Genomic DNA, 13,818 nt, shown 5'->3' on the forward strand with positions numbered 1-13,818 from the left:
AACGCGTCTGCTAGGGGAGTTTTTCACACCCTTATAAGAAATACTTCGTTCTCCTCTTCAACTGATGTAGGATCTTACACTTTCAAATTAATAGTATAAACACAAAAGCCAGACAAATCATCGGTTGTTTACTTTTGAAGTTGCAGTGATTTGGAGAATTTTCTTTGAGGAACTCAGAACACATTTGTCTGGTGAAAAAGAAAAGGCTACGAAAGTGTCTGAAAATTGTCCATAGAAAGGGTAGATAATTGTGGAGGGATGAAAATTTAGAGATGGGAATGGGATGGTGTTTGGTATTGACTGCACCACCAAAACTCTGCAACACCCACCCTCCTTCCTTCCAAACCTCTCCATCAAATCAACCATCAATTCACCAAAATAAGCCCCTTTCCTCTTCCTTTTTTTTTTTTTTTTTTTTTTTTTGACCCATCTGAGAACTAAAACCAAATGAAGATGGCGAGAGGAATGGGGTAATGGCCCCCACCTTTCACATCTTCTTTTTCAACCTGTCTCTCCCCACCTACATTACACATTCACCATCCTCTTCTCTACAAAATAAAGTAAATTATAAACTCGAATTCAATTTTAAATTAGACGGATCTAATAAATTTTGGGGTTTTGTCTCAATGAAATATAATTTGAATGGGAGAGAATGGACCATTCAAAACTCTCCGGACCCCAATTTTTATATAATTATTTATTTTTATTTTGTATTTTTTTTTTTTTTGCCTTTTTTAAAGAAATTGTGCGTAAAATACATGTATATAAAATAGGGTGACAGCAGTGGGAATGGCCCCACGTGGGAGCTGAAAATTTTTGGCCCAATACTGGCACATGCACGAGGGGGGGAAAACTGGGTTGTTGATAATATATATATAAAATAAATTTCTAAACCAAGTAATATAGACATTTCTACAAGGGCAATTCTGGAATTAGGTCACAAAATTATGAACACTTTTGTTTGTTAGAGTCTCCTCTTTTGGCATCGTACCATACGTTATAATTTCTAGTCCACTGCTCACACGTTTTTCTTTCTTCGGTTAAATTTAATTTACCCTCCTTTGTATCTTTTAAATTCCAATTCTGGAATTAGGTCAAAGTTATGTTCTTTCTAGATTTACGAGTTTGAACTAAGTCAGTGTCGATGTCGATTTCTTTTCGTGTTTGTGAATTTTTTTTTAGGTTAAGATGTGCTCATTTAGATAAATCTTTTCCCTCTATTTGTTCACTTTTTTCTGTTTCAAAGAAGCTTTTAAGAGCATATATTGTTGTATCTGAAATTATGAGTTTGTGAATAGTGATTTCAATGTTCCATACTCTGAGGACTACAATAGGAAACTATCATAAAGTCTCAAACAAAATCCTCCATCTTTATCAGAGGTGTTTTGGACTGTGAAATATTCTTTACTTGAGATACCCTTGAACCCTAATCCTAGAAGAATTTTTATAGAAAAAGTAGAGTAAAAGGGGAAGAAAAGGTCAAGTTTTCAATGGAGATAATAATAGAGGGTCTTCTGAACATTGTCTATCAACTCAGGAGAGAGGGAAAGGGGATGAAAGAGATTGAATTTCATTCACTTTTGAGAAAGAAAAAGTGATTGGAATATTACACCAAACCAAACACGTTATTTGGGTAAAAAAATCGTGAAACATACCTTTTAAACTAACAAAATCCGAAATCCGAAGTATTTGTCCATCTAAACATAGTTCAATTGGTTAAAAATTCATTGACCAAGAGGTCGGGATTTAGGTTCTTCCATCCTAGTTTCTCTTCATCTACTTTCCTTTTGAGCCCGGGATTTAGGTTCTTCCATCCTAGTTTCTCTTCATCTACTTTCCTTTTGAGCCCACCACGAGTAGATATTATCTTCTTTAAACTTTTCCTTTTGAGCTTCTCTCAAGATTTTTAAAATACCTCTGTTAGGGAGAGGTTTCCACACGCTTATAAAGAATGTTTCGTTCCTCATCTCCAAGCGAATAGGGATCTCAGAATCCATGAGGACACTCATCCCTCTCCCTAAACGACCAGGATCTTATATTTTGCTTTCCTTCTTCCTAGCCTTTTGGCCACTTAACTCTTACTACCCTAATTATAGTAATGTGCTAACCTATATTTATTCCTCCCCTTCACATGGAATGCTGTTCCCCAATCTCCTTTTCAAAATGTGAAGCAAAAAACTTTCCACCCCATTAATATAACTAACACAGGCCATTATGTACATATTATGTAAGAAAATACAGAGAGAAAAGTGAAAATTTTTGAATGATGAGTAAAAATTGGTTCTTTAGTCTAATGTGAAAGGGAAAAGTGTAATAAGAAAAAGAAAAACTATTGTATTTCCAAAGGTCATTAAATTACTTTCCCAACGCAGCGAAACAAAAATCAATGAACGATTTGGAGTTTTGATAAGACCGTACCCTATAGACATTATGAAACCCAAAAAAGAAATCATAAAATCCTCCATTGAAGTGACCAAGATTGGCATAAAAATCAAGCGGAATATATTTGACAAAGAGGAAGAAGAAGAAGAAGAAGAAGAAAGGAATAAAGAGTAGAGTGTTTTGTGACAGAGCTTCCCTAAGATTTCATGGCATATAAAGCGAGTTGCCGCATTTGCACCGCCAAGCTTCTGGGTAATATTCTAATGGTAAACTCAGTCCTGGGTGAATTGGCACGTGCACCGCCGTGCAGGGCGTGCAACTGCCGCACTTCGATCTACAAGTAGGAGGTGATGACCCTGGCCCGCTGAGTCTCCGCCGTGTCACAACTCGCTCCTCTCCTCCGGTCGGCAACTGTGTTTCCTCTGTTGTTCCAAAAGAAAACCACAAACAAACCCAAAACATGGGTTAATTAGAGGAATTGAGAGATGGGGTTGAGAAGAAAGAATTGGAAATGAATTCTCTCTTTTGTACAAACTTACTGATGGGGGTGGGGCGAGCGGCAATGGCGGAGGCGAGGAGGAGGAGAACGACGGCAAAGAGAAAAAGGGTAGGAAGACAGCGGCGACGGTGGTGGTTATGGTGGTGATGGAGGAGGACTACGGCCATCGCCGGCCAGAAATGGGGGAGGAAGTGAAGTGGAGTAAGGTCATAAAATCGAAACGAAAAACGAGAAAAAACAGAGAGCTGTCATATCTCAATCCATGTACAAATTTCTCTCTTTTCTTTGTGTTTTGTGGTCAAAGGAGGAAAAAACATAAAGATTTTTAAAGAGTAGGGGTCTTTTTGGAATTAAAATTTTCTATGGAAAGTCTTAAGTCAGTGGGATTTTTTATTCTTGTTTAATTAATTAATTCTTTTAAAATTAAAATAGAGAGGTTTGGATCTCCATAAAATTCTTATTTACTGGTATGGAAGGCAATCCAGCGGACCCATCAATCCCAAGAAATAATTTGAAGGAATCGGGGGGGTGAAAGTATAAATTAAGCAAATACGAGGGGTATGGTATGAAAAAGGAATTCAGGGGAGTGCCATAATGGTAATATTTGGAGAAGTAGGAGGGTATTTTAGGGATAGATGGAGGAAAATATGCAGAAACAAAAAGATGTGGTCATATGAGAAAAGCCGAAACAGAGAGGAAAAGGCACAGGCACAGATAGANAAGGGGTTGAGACAAACATCTGAATCCAAATGACCCCACTCTCCTCATCCTCCACACCATTATTGAATCATTCATCGAATCTCTCACACGTTATTATTTGAATCGCTCCAACCATGTAACTGACAGTTTTATATTAACAAACTCATTAGTCAAATAAATCATTTTTTAAAATTTGTTAGATCATATGGTTGTTGAAAAACATATAGAATTTGAATCCGATCATTGGAGACGACGACTATATTTTGCAACTGTAATTTTTTAAAAAGTTATTATAAATCGAGACTACATTCGAATGAGAGCAATCTTGAGAATAAGATGGTTAATATGATTTAAAAGAATTGAAAGTTACTACCTATACCAATAGGGTCTTCCTTCTTTTTCAATAATCATAGAAACTCTATGGTTAAGCGTAGTTTGTTTGGAGCAATTTTATGTTTTGGTGACCTCTTGCAAAAAAAAATTTAGGATGCATATGAGTGATAACAAAATATATTGAAATGACTCGTGTTGGTCTTTGGGGATTGTTTTCCCTCTTAGAAACGAAGAGTAAGTGACATATTCATGTCGCAGGGGATGTAGAGAAATGTCGAGATCGTTAAGTGTCGGATCTAGATTCCAAATTTCGATCTGAATCTTAGATATGATATTGATGATTTGGTTGCAATAACAAAATATGAAGATAAATTAGGGTAAGAATTTTATGGACCAATTTTACCATTTAGCCTTAGACGGTTTGGTGAGTGTGGCCTATAAGCCAACCAATAGGGATTGCCCAAATTTGCAAACTTCCAAAGTTTGGTTCAGTGAGAGGTTTGGTTCAGTGAGAGGTAAAGATGTAGTATTTACTATTTACAAGCTTTTGACACTATTTTTTACCTAATTTTTTTAGGGCAACAATTTAATAATAATATATTGAGGTAAAAGTTTTATTCGGATCGAAATATCCAAGAAAATATTGATAATTTGAATATTCATTCCAAAATTATAAATATAACATATTAATAAAAATATTTATTATTATTATTATTATTTTAAAAATATATTACTTTTGTTTTGTTTTGAGATAATGCTTGGGGACTACTTTTTTATATTGTGGGGTTTCAATAGAATATTTAAAATATGAGTATAAATGTAACTAAGATATTTATGAACTAATAAAATTAAAAAAAAAAATTTGTTAAAAAATTTATTTGAGTGTTTTTTTTAGTATAACCAAATAAAATTAAAATTGTATACAAATATTAAGTATTAAATTCAATATTTTTTTAAAATAAAAGTTTCAACTATGAATTTTCTATCTAATTTCTTTTTTTATTTTTTTTTATTTTTACTTTTTATCAACTAGCATTAAATTTATATTACAATAATTTAAAATCAACCTAATTAGAGCAATTAATTTAAAAAAATAATATAAATTATTGGATTAATATAATTAGATAAGATAATTAATTAACTAACGACAAATTAGAGCAATTAATGAGTAGTTTCTCTCATTTATCCGGCAAATAATAAAATAAATATAAATTAATTAAAAATATCAATAATTTTTTTATATTAAATAGATGAGATAATAATTATAGATATATTAGTTGTAATTTTATTGAGTCAAAATAAGAAAATGGATAATGTTAATTCTAAAATAAAAAGTGGTAAAAAATAGCTCGACTCGACCTATGACATGAACAGGCATAATTTTTTCAATCACTTTTGTCGTGTTTGAAATCTAAATTTATTTGATAAAAAATAATGTCGGTGCATAATCAAATATTAAGTTGATTTCAAATAATACCAGTTATTTTATCTCACGTATGTGATATAATATTATAAAAGACAAGATATTGTTCGAACTCACTAGCAGATATTGGTCATATTTGTTCTTTAAAAATTTAACTTATAAATACTACTTTAACCTGTAAGTTTTTATTTCAGTGTTTACCGTAGGCACGATAACTGGTACAAGGATTTGCTAGAGTAGAAGGATGCCTCCTATATTCGAGTAAGCTTAGGAGTCGTGCAAGATGAAAGTTTCATGCACGGTTTTTGTTTGTTGAACGATCTATCTCGTGTCTGATGCTACATGGCTCCACTCTGAAAAACTCTAAATCATTCTTCTGAAGTTCATCCTCTTCATCAGAAGTGATTCGCTTTTCTCGAAATGACAAATTTATTTATCTACATTGACAAATATATTTAAAATACTCAAAACAAACTTGCCTTCTTAAAATTTGATGAAAATTTTAAATTAATAAAAAAAAATGATTATCGAACAAAACTTTAATATAAAAAAATTAGCGTAAGAGCTCTCGATAATACCACATATAATTAAAGGTAATAAGTTAATTGTAAAATTTAAAATTTTGAGTTTCATAAAAAAAAAAGTTTGTGTAAAATAATTAATTGCAACTATCTAAATAGAGTAAATTGTGAAACTTTGAATTTTGTGTTCTATAAACAGAAAAAAATAATTAATTGCAATTATCCAAATAGTCTCTCTTTTTATTTATTTTTTTCAATTTTCATTTAACGCATACTCAGCAGGTGTCAGAAAAAGGTGTACCTCTCTGTCCATTTTAATAACCTTTAAATAAATTTTCACTTTTTTACTCTTTAATTTCCCATTATTAATGCACTATTTCATTTCAATAAATTATAAATTTACTTCTTTATGTTTATTTACCTAATAAAATTTTTAAAATTTTTAAAATTTTAATTATTTATTTATTCTTCGGTGTGAAAATTATACATCTTTGTTTCTGTAAAAAATAGAAAATGTCCCACAATTGGGTTTACGACGAAACCTATAAATCGATAACGGATCCAATTTGAGTAACTCTACGGGATATGACTTCAATAGGAAACTTAAGAGTAACAACAACAAATGGTTGAGTTAAGTAATTCCTGGTATAAAGTTATTGACTCCAAGCATTGACGGAGCTAGAAGCGTATCACATCTGGTTTCATATGATCAAGCTGCTAAAATAAGAAACGTAGATTTTGTTGATCATTGGATGTTGGGTGGGTTTATTTGAATGGAATTGATATAAGAATGTATATTAATTAAAGATAATGGTAAGTTGGGAAACTGAATTAGTGAAATTAATAAGATTAGGGGAGCTTTAATAATGACAATTAATGATAATATTAATTGAGGTCAATTATACACGAAACCCACTTACGTGGCAGTCTAGGGAGAAGCGCAGTTAACTAAAATTACGAACTTTAATAAAATAATATTAATGAAATTGAAAAAAAGAAAAGAAAAGAAAAGAAAAGGAAAAACAAAAAAGAAAAACAAAAACCATTTTCTTCCTTCCAATATTGGGGAGACGCTCTTTAATCAAACTTCACAACCACCCCCTTCTTCAATTTCCCTTCTCCGCCTCCAGAATTCCGCCGGCCGATTTCCGATGACCGTCTCCGCCTTGTATTCCGTTTGCTTCTGCCCTTGATTGCAGGTTCTAGAGCGGAGCGCCGGCCGTTTCGTTGTTTTTTTTTTTTTTGANTTTGGTGAGTGTGGCCTATAAGCCAACCAATAGGGATTGCCCAAATTTGCAAACTTCCAAAGTTTGGTTCAGTGAGAGGTTTGGTTCAGTGAGAGGTAAAGATGTAGTATTTACTATTTACAAGCTTTTGACACTATTTTTTACCTAATTTTTTTAGGGCAACAATTTAATAATAATATATTGAGGTAAAAGTTTTATTCGGATCGAAATATCCAAGAAAATATTGATAATTTGAATATTCATTCCAAAATTATAAATATAACATATTAATAAAAATATTTATTATTATTATTATTATTTTAAAAATATATTACTTTTGTTTTGTTTTGAGATAATGCTTGGGGACTACTTTTTTATATTGTGGGGTTTCAATAGAATATTTAAAATATGAGTATAAATGTAACTAAGATATTTATGAACTAATAAAATTAAAAAAAAAAATTTGTTAAAAAATTTATTTGAGTGTTTTTTTTAGTATAACCAAATAAAATTAAAATTGTATACAAATATTAAGTATTAAATTCAATATTTTTTTAAAATAAAAGTTTCAACTATGAATTTTCTATCTAATTTCTTTTTTTATTTTTTTTTATTTTTACTTTTTATCAACTAGCATTAAATTTATATTACAATAATTTAAAATCAACCTAATTAGAGCAATTAATTTAAAAAAATAATATAAATTATTGGATTAATATAATTAGATAAGATAATTAATTAACTAACGACAAATTAGAGCAATTAATGAGTAGTTTCTCTCATTTATCCGGCAAATAATAAAATAAATATAAATTAATTAAAAATATCAATAATTTTTTTATATTAAATAGATGAGATAATAATTATAGATATATTAGTTGTAATTTTATTGAGTCAAAATAAGAAAATGGATAATGTTAATTCTAAAATAAAAAGTGGTAAAAAATAGCTCGACTCGACCTATGACATGAACAGGCATAATTTTTTCAATCACTTTTGTCGTGTTTGAAATCTAAATTTATTTGATAAAAAATAATGTCGGTGCATAATCAAATATTAAGTTGATTTCAAATAATACCAGTTATTTTATCTCACGTATGTGATATAATATTATAAAAGACAAGATATTGTTCGAACTCACTAGCAGATATTGGTCATATTTGTTCTTTAAAAATTTAACTTATAAATACTACTTTAACCTGTAAGTTTTTATTTCAGTGTTTACCGTAGGCACGATAACTGGTACAAGGATTTGCTAGAGTAGAAGGATGCCTCCTATATTCGAGTAAGCTTAGGAGTCGTGCAAGATGAAAGTTTCATGCACGGTTTTTGTTTGTTGAACGATCTATCTCGTGTCTGATGCTACATGGCTCCACTCTGAAAAACTCTAAATCATTCTTCTGAAGTTCATCCTCTTCATCAGAAGTGATTCGCTTTTCTCGAAATGACAAATTTATTTATCTACATTGACAAATATATTTAAAATACTCAAAACAAACTTGCCTTCTTAAAATTTGATGAAAATTTTAAATTAATAAAAAAAAATGATTATCGAACAAAACTTTAATATAAAAAAATTAGCGTAAGAGCTCTCGATAATACCACATATAATTAAAGGTAATAAGTTAATTGTAAAATTTAAAATTTTGAGTTTCATAAAAAAAAAAGTTTGTGTAAAATAATTAATTGCAACTATCTAAATAGAGTAAATTGTGAAACTTTGAATTTTGTGTTCTATAAACAGAAAAAAATAATTAATTGCAATTATCCAAATAGTCTCTCTTTTTATTTATTTTTTTCAATTTTCATTTAACGCATACTCAGCAGGTGTCAGAAAAAGGTGTACCTCTCTGTCCATTTTAATAACCTTTAAATAAATTTTCACTTTTTTACTCTTTAATTTCCCATTATTAATGCACTATTTCATTTCAATAAATTATAAATTTACTTCTTTATGTTTATTTACCTAATAAAATTTTTAAAATTTTTAAAATTTTAATTATTTATTTATTCTTCGGTGTGAAAATTATACATCTTTGTTTCTGTAAAAAATAGAAAATGTCCCACAATTGGGTTTACGACGAAACCTATAAATCGATAACGGATCCAATTTGAGTAACTCTACGGGATATGACTTCAATAGGAAACTTAAGAGTAACAACAACAAATGGTTGAGTTAAGTAATTCCTGGTATAAAGTTATTGACTCCAAGCATTGACGGAGCTAGAAGCGTATCACATCTGGTTTCATATGATCAAGCTGCTAAAATAAGAAACGTAGATTTTGTTGATCATTGGATGTTGGGTGGGTTTATTTGAATGGAATTGATATAAGAATGTATATTAATTAAAGATAATGGTAAGTTGGGAAACTGAATTAGTGAAATTAATAAGATTAGGGGAGCTTTAATAATGACAATTAATGATAATATTAATTGAGGTCAATTATACACGAAACCCACTTACGTGGCAGTCTAGGGAGAAGCGCAGTTAACTAAAATTACGAACTTTAATAAAATAATATTAATGAAATTGAAAAAAAGAAAAGAAAAGAAAAGAAAAGGAAAAACAAAAAAGAAAAACAAAAACCATTTTCTTCCTTCCAATATTGGGGAGACGCTCTTTAATCAAACTTCACAACCACCCCCTTCTTCAATTTCCCTTCTCCGCCTCCAGAATTCCGCCGGCCGATTTCCGATGACCGTCTCCGCCTTGTATTCCGTTTGCTTCTGCCCTTGATTGCAGGTTCTAGAGCGGAGCGCCGGCCGTTTCGTTGTTTTTTTTTTTTTTGAATCTGCGGCGATGAGTGCCGGCGCGGCGACGTTCCGGTCTATACTCGACAAACCCCTAAACCAGCTGACGGAGGATGACATTTCGCAGCTCACTCGAGAGGACTGTCGCAAATACCTAAAAGAAAAAGGTTTTTTTCTTTTCTCTTCTTCGTTTCTTCAATTTCCAGTTTTGTTCCTTTCTTCCCTCCATTTTTTCCGGCGCCCCCAAATCACGGAAGCTTCCATTCTCTTTCCTCATCTTTTATTTATTTATTTATTTTTTTTGCTCTTTAGCGGGTTCGAAGGAATGATTACGATTTTTTTGGTTTTATTTTTAATTTTTTTTTGTTTGTGTGACTACACGTGTCGGGTCAGGAATGCGGCGGCCTTCGTGGAACAAATCTCAGGCGATCCAGCAGGTTATTTGTTTGAAAGCATTGCTTGAACCTTGTGATGATTCCGGCGCCAGTGCTCTCAGGAAGGTCGCCGTTTCGCCTCGGGTGAGTTTTGGTTTTAATCTTCTGTTTGGCTGCTGACAGAAAAGAACAAAACCTCCCCCAAATGTCGACTGAGATTCCTGTTCTTTTTACTTGCTGAATGGAGGGTTTTCTTTGATCAACATTTTTCCTTTCTGGGCATATTTGTGTGTGTTTTTCAAAGTAATTAGTGATGTTATTGAATGATGTTTGTGTAGGTGAATTCAAATCAAGGCGGTTCACCCAGGGATCCGAGTGATGATGCTCAGGTTACGATATCAGTTGATGAATCTGCGTATAGCAATATGGAGACTGCAAAATCTACTCCTGAGGATCCACCGGCTGAACCAGACAACAAGGTCACTAGTCCCAGGTCTACTTCTTCCCTGTGATCTTCTGAGAATGCTTGCTTTCAAAATCTATGAATGAACTACAGATCCTTGTTTAGTCATAAATACTAGGCATGGCCGAGAACTTGGGAATTAAAATGTGTGCAGATTCAAAAGAAAATGAAGCAATGAAACATAATCAACTTGAATTCAGGATATCTATTCGAAATCTTAGTGAAAGACTGGATTTATTTTCTCAGGTTTGGCTTTTACGAAAAATACTAACTGGAACTAATCCTGCTAGCTTAATCTCAATTTAAATTCACTTGATGTATTTTCATGCTATGAAAGTTCTTGAGCTGAAACTTGCTGGCCTATTTGTTATTCTTGCTATATGGCTTGGTCTGATGGAATATGACAATAATTTTCTGCGTGTTTTTTGTTTACAATTCGAAAACTGGCTGATGCTAGATTATTCACTCGAAATCTTAGTGATTTTGCCATCTACGAAAAACGTTCTGGAATTCTGCTTTGTTGAAGGTTATACAGGCATTTTGTAGAGGATCTATAATCTTGATATGATTCCCTCTTGTTCTTTCTTCAATAAAATTTGTACAAACTGAAAGGAGATGACGAATATTTTAATGGTTGACAGAGATCAATGTGATACAAATGGAATGGATGGCCAAATGACAATTTTCTATTGTGGCAAGGTGAATGTGTATGATGGAGTTCCAGCAGATAAGGTTTAGATGTTATCTCTTTTTTGGATTCTTGAAGAATATTTGTTATGGACGTAATCCTTTTTTCCCCTCCCTTTCAACATATTGTAGTCATTTATGGAATTTTTGCAGGCATGGGCAATCATGCATCTAGCAGCTAGTCCAGTTCATTTCCCTCAGAATCACACCATGGGTGGAACTGCTTCATGTCAGTCTCCACCATGTCTTTTGCAGAATGCCAATGAGAGAGATGACTTTTTTCCTCCTAGTGGTACTATCTATCGGAATGTGCATACAGGTGAGTGAGTGGATTATAGCAATTTTGTTGCAAATAACTTTTCATGCTCTAAGTCTGAGAGTGATCCCACACCGGTTGGAGTAGAGAATGAAGCATCCTTTATAAGGGTGTGGAAACCTCTCCTTAGCAGACGCGTTTTAAAAACCTTGAAAGGAAGCCCAAAGAGGACAATATCAGCTAGTGGTGGGCTTAGGCGGTTACACTAAAAACTTATCTATAGCCTCTTTTTATTGGATCATACTTCTGGCGGGTAATTTAGCAACTGTGGGTCGAAATCTACATTTTGTGGGTGATAGATAGTTCTTGATTGTGGCTGTTTTCACTTTTTCTTCTGTAAAATGCGTATTCGTCTTTATTTGATTTTGTCCTCATATATCCTGAAAAATAAAGTTTAGTAGTGGTGGTAGCTAGTTAAATGAAAAATTCTACTTTGACTTGACAGAGAAGATGGTTGAGTACCCTCAGCAGCAGCAGCATATAAAAGGAACCAGTACTCGAGATTCTGGTAAGCGTTCTGTTTGCTTGTAATTTTGTTAATTGCATTGTGAAAATAAGAACTCTACATTTCTCTTGTTAGCTAGAAACGTGCACGACTCTGTTCTTCGTCCCAGTCATTTCAAATCTGCTTTTATGCACTTGGACAAAATTTGTTGTGATAATTTGTAATGGTTATAAAAGTTCCTGTGTTTGCTGCTACTAAATTGTTATCTTCACCTCGTGAGCTCCCATTTAGTTTGACCAGTCTACATACTCAAAGATTCCCATAGAAACAATTGATCTAATGAATAGCTTTTCATAAAATATTGTGGATTTTCATATTAGATATTGAGGGTCAGGCGAGTCGGAAAGTTTCGTTACAGAGATATCTTGAAAAGCGAAAAGACAGGTACCTTTGACTAAGTTTGTTTTTCAGTTATAAGTCGATAACGATGACGTCTTGCATGGTAGATAAGCTTTGTGGTCTCGGATCTCATTTCGTTCATTTCCCTCCCATCTTTGTGGTTAAATTTCTGTAAGGGGAAGGTTAAAGAACAAGAAAAATACAGGATTGGCTTCTTCTAGCCTGGAGGGGTATATGAACCATCAAATGAGGACGCATATATCCAATAAGAATTTAGGTCAGATTGTGACAAGCTCTTTATCCCCAACTGGAGTAGCAAAAGCCTTCGTTGGAACAGCTGACAATCAGCCAAAACTTGCATGCTTCCCTGTCGACCTTAATGTCAAAGGTAGAGCTATAGAGCCTTTATATTAGCACTTCACTTTTTACTGGCATTTGTATGCATTTGCGTTGCTCGTTAAAACTGATATTTGAACTTCTGACCTGTTCGATAAGGGTATATGCTTAGGTTGGCACGAGTTATTAAAATTATGCTTCGGGTGTTGTTAGTTTCTAGCTCGAAAAAAGTTTCTTAACGTGACCAAGGAACTCGATATCAGTTTTAGGTGTCGGGATCTGGTTATAAATACCGTAAGAACATAAAGAAAATTAAAAGATTGTCTTAGCTTGGTAGCTACTTTTCTGCAGATATCCAGGAGTGCTGAGTTGATGACATGCTCTACTTCAGAGATCATACTTGAGAGAGAAGAGGAGCGAAGTCGAAATGGTTGTCTGTTGCTCGATTTGGCTGCTTAAGGAGCGTTATGTAGGCCTTTACTAACCAGTCATGTTTTGGAGATCTTGCGTGGGAGAGGTGTCTATATCCGAACGGTACGAGTATCTCACTCAGCTGATCAATTTTGTAACTCGAACACGGTGTCGAAACCGTTGTTAGGATGATTAGAGAATTTGTTCATGTTTGTGCTGTCAAGGTTTATTGGGTTGAGATGATGATGCAATGTTGGATATGTATAAAAATGAATGCTATCCTTTCTGTGCCAAGAACCTCTTTTTCTGTGTATATCAGGCTTAGTGTCACAATCGTATTTTCTCCTGATATTTGTAAGCGATTGTGCCGTACTCAGTCTCGGGACTCATTCTCACCCCCGAGACTGTAATACTTGACATCCAATCTCATAAACCAGTGCTTTCTTTTAATCATTCATAATGCTCTAGCGCTCTCTTGAGACCCGCTTAATCTGGGACAAGATGCAAACTATGAACGCTTGACGGTACGAAGTCTATGTTATGGACTAAAAA

At 33.1% G+C, this 13,818-nt stretch overlaps 2 protein-coding genes across 4 annotated transcripts; one reads left to right on the forward strand and one right to left on the reverse strand.

The window, feature by feature from the left end:
- Positions 1-2,314: 2,314 nt before the first annotated feature.
- LOC111778312 (EPIDERMAL PATTERNING FACTOR-like protein 5) lies at positions 2,315-3,466 on the reverse strand. Its single transcript, XM_023658052.1, has 2 exons — positions 2,922-3,466; positions 2,315-2,804 (listed from the first exon to the last, which is right to left on the reverse strand). Exons 1-2 carry the CDS (start codon positions 3,046-3,048, stop codon positions 2,587-2,589), a joined length of 345 nt encoding a protein of 114 aa, XP_023513820.1. The 5' UTR covers positions 3,049-3,466; the 3' UTR covers positions 2,315-2,586.
- A 6,187-nt stretch (positions 3,467-9,653) lies between these two features.
- LOC111778640 (protein TIFY 4B-like) lies at positions 9,654-13,613 on the forward strand. Of its 3 annotated transcripts, none has more exons than XM_023658575.1 (9): positions 9,654-10,002; positions 10,229-10,353; positions 10,548-10,702; positions 11,314-11,404; positions 11,513-11,680; positions 12,120-12,183; positions 12,501-12,564; positions 12,702-12,907; positions 13,207-13,613. In XM_023658575.1, exons 1-9 carry the CDS (start codon positions 9,885-9,887, stop codon positions 13,221-13,223), a joined length of 1,008 nt encoding a protein of 335 aa, XP_023514343.1. In that variant the 5' UTR covers positions 9,654-9,884; the 3' UTR covers positions 13,224-13,613. The 3 variants fall into 3 exon arrangements, with proteins under 3 accessions (XP_023514343.1, XP_023514344.1, XP_023514342.1); XM_023658574.1 differs by having other exon boundaries at positions 9,656-10,002; positions 11,513-11,678; positions 12,121-12,183; positions 12,696-12,907; XM_023658576.1 differs by lacking the exon at positions 12,501-12,564 and having other exon boundaries at positions 9,655-10,002; positions 11,513-11,678; positions 12,121-12,183; positions 12,725-12,907.
- The last annotated feature ends 205 nt before the right edge of the window (positions 13,614-13,818 follow it).

The sequence above is a fragment of the Cucurbita pepo genome, chromosome LG17 (genome assembly GCF_002806865.2).
Source record: "Cucurbita pepo subsp. pepo cultivar mu-cu-16 chromosome LG17, ASM280686v2, whole genome shotgun sequence".
NCBI lineage: Eukaryota > Viridiplantae > Streptophyta > Magnoliopsida > Cucurbitales > Cucurbitaceae > Cucurbita > Cucurbita pepo.

Bases quoted from the DNA above. Each gene is read 5' to 3' on its own strand.
- LOC111778312 (XM_023658052.1), bottom strand. From the start codon at position 3,048: ATGGCCGTAGTCCTCCTCCATCACCACCATAACCACCACCGTCGCCGC. The intron at 2,805-2,921 runs GTAAGTTTGTAC...TTGGAACAACAG, and splicing joins CGCTCGCCCCACCCCCATCA to AGGAAACACAGTTGCCGACC.
- LOC111778640 (XM_023658574.1), top strand. From the start codon at position 9,885: ATGAGTGCCGGCGCGGCGACGTTCCGGTCTATACTCGACAAACCCCTA. The intron at 10,354-10,547 runs GTGAGTTTTGGT...ATGTTTGTGTAG, and splicing joins AGGTCGCCGTTTCGCCTCGG to GTGAATTCAAATCAAGGCGG. The intron at 11,405-11,512 runs GTTTAGATGTTA...GAATTTTTGCAG, and splicing joins ATGGAGTTCCAGCAGATAAG to GCATGGGCAATCATGCATCT.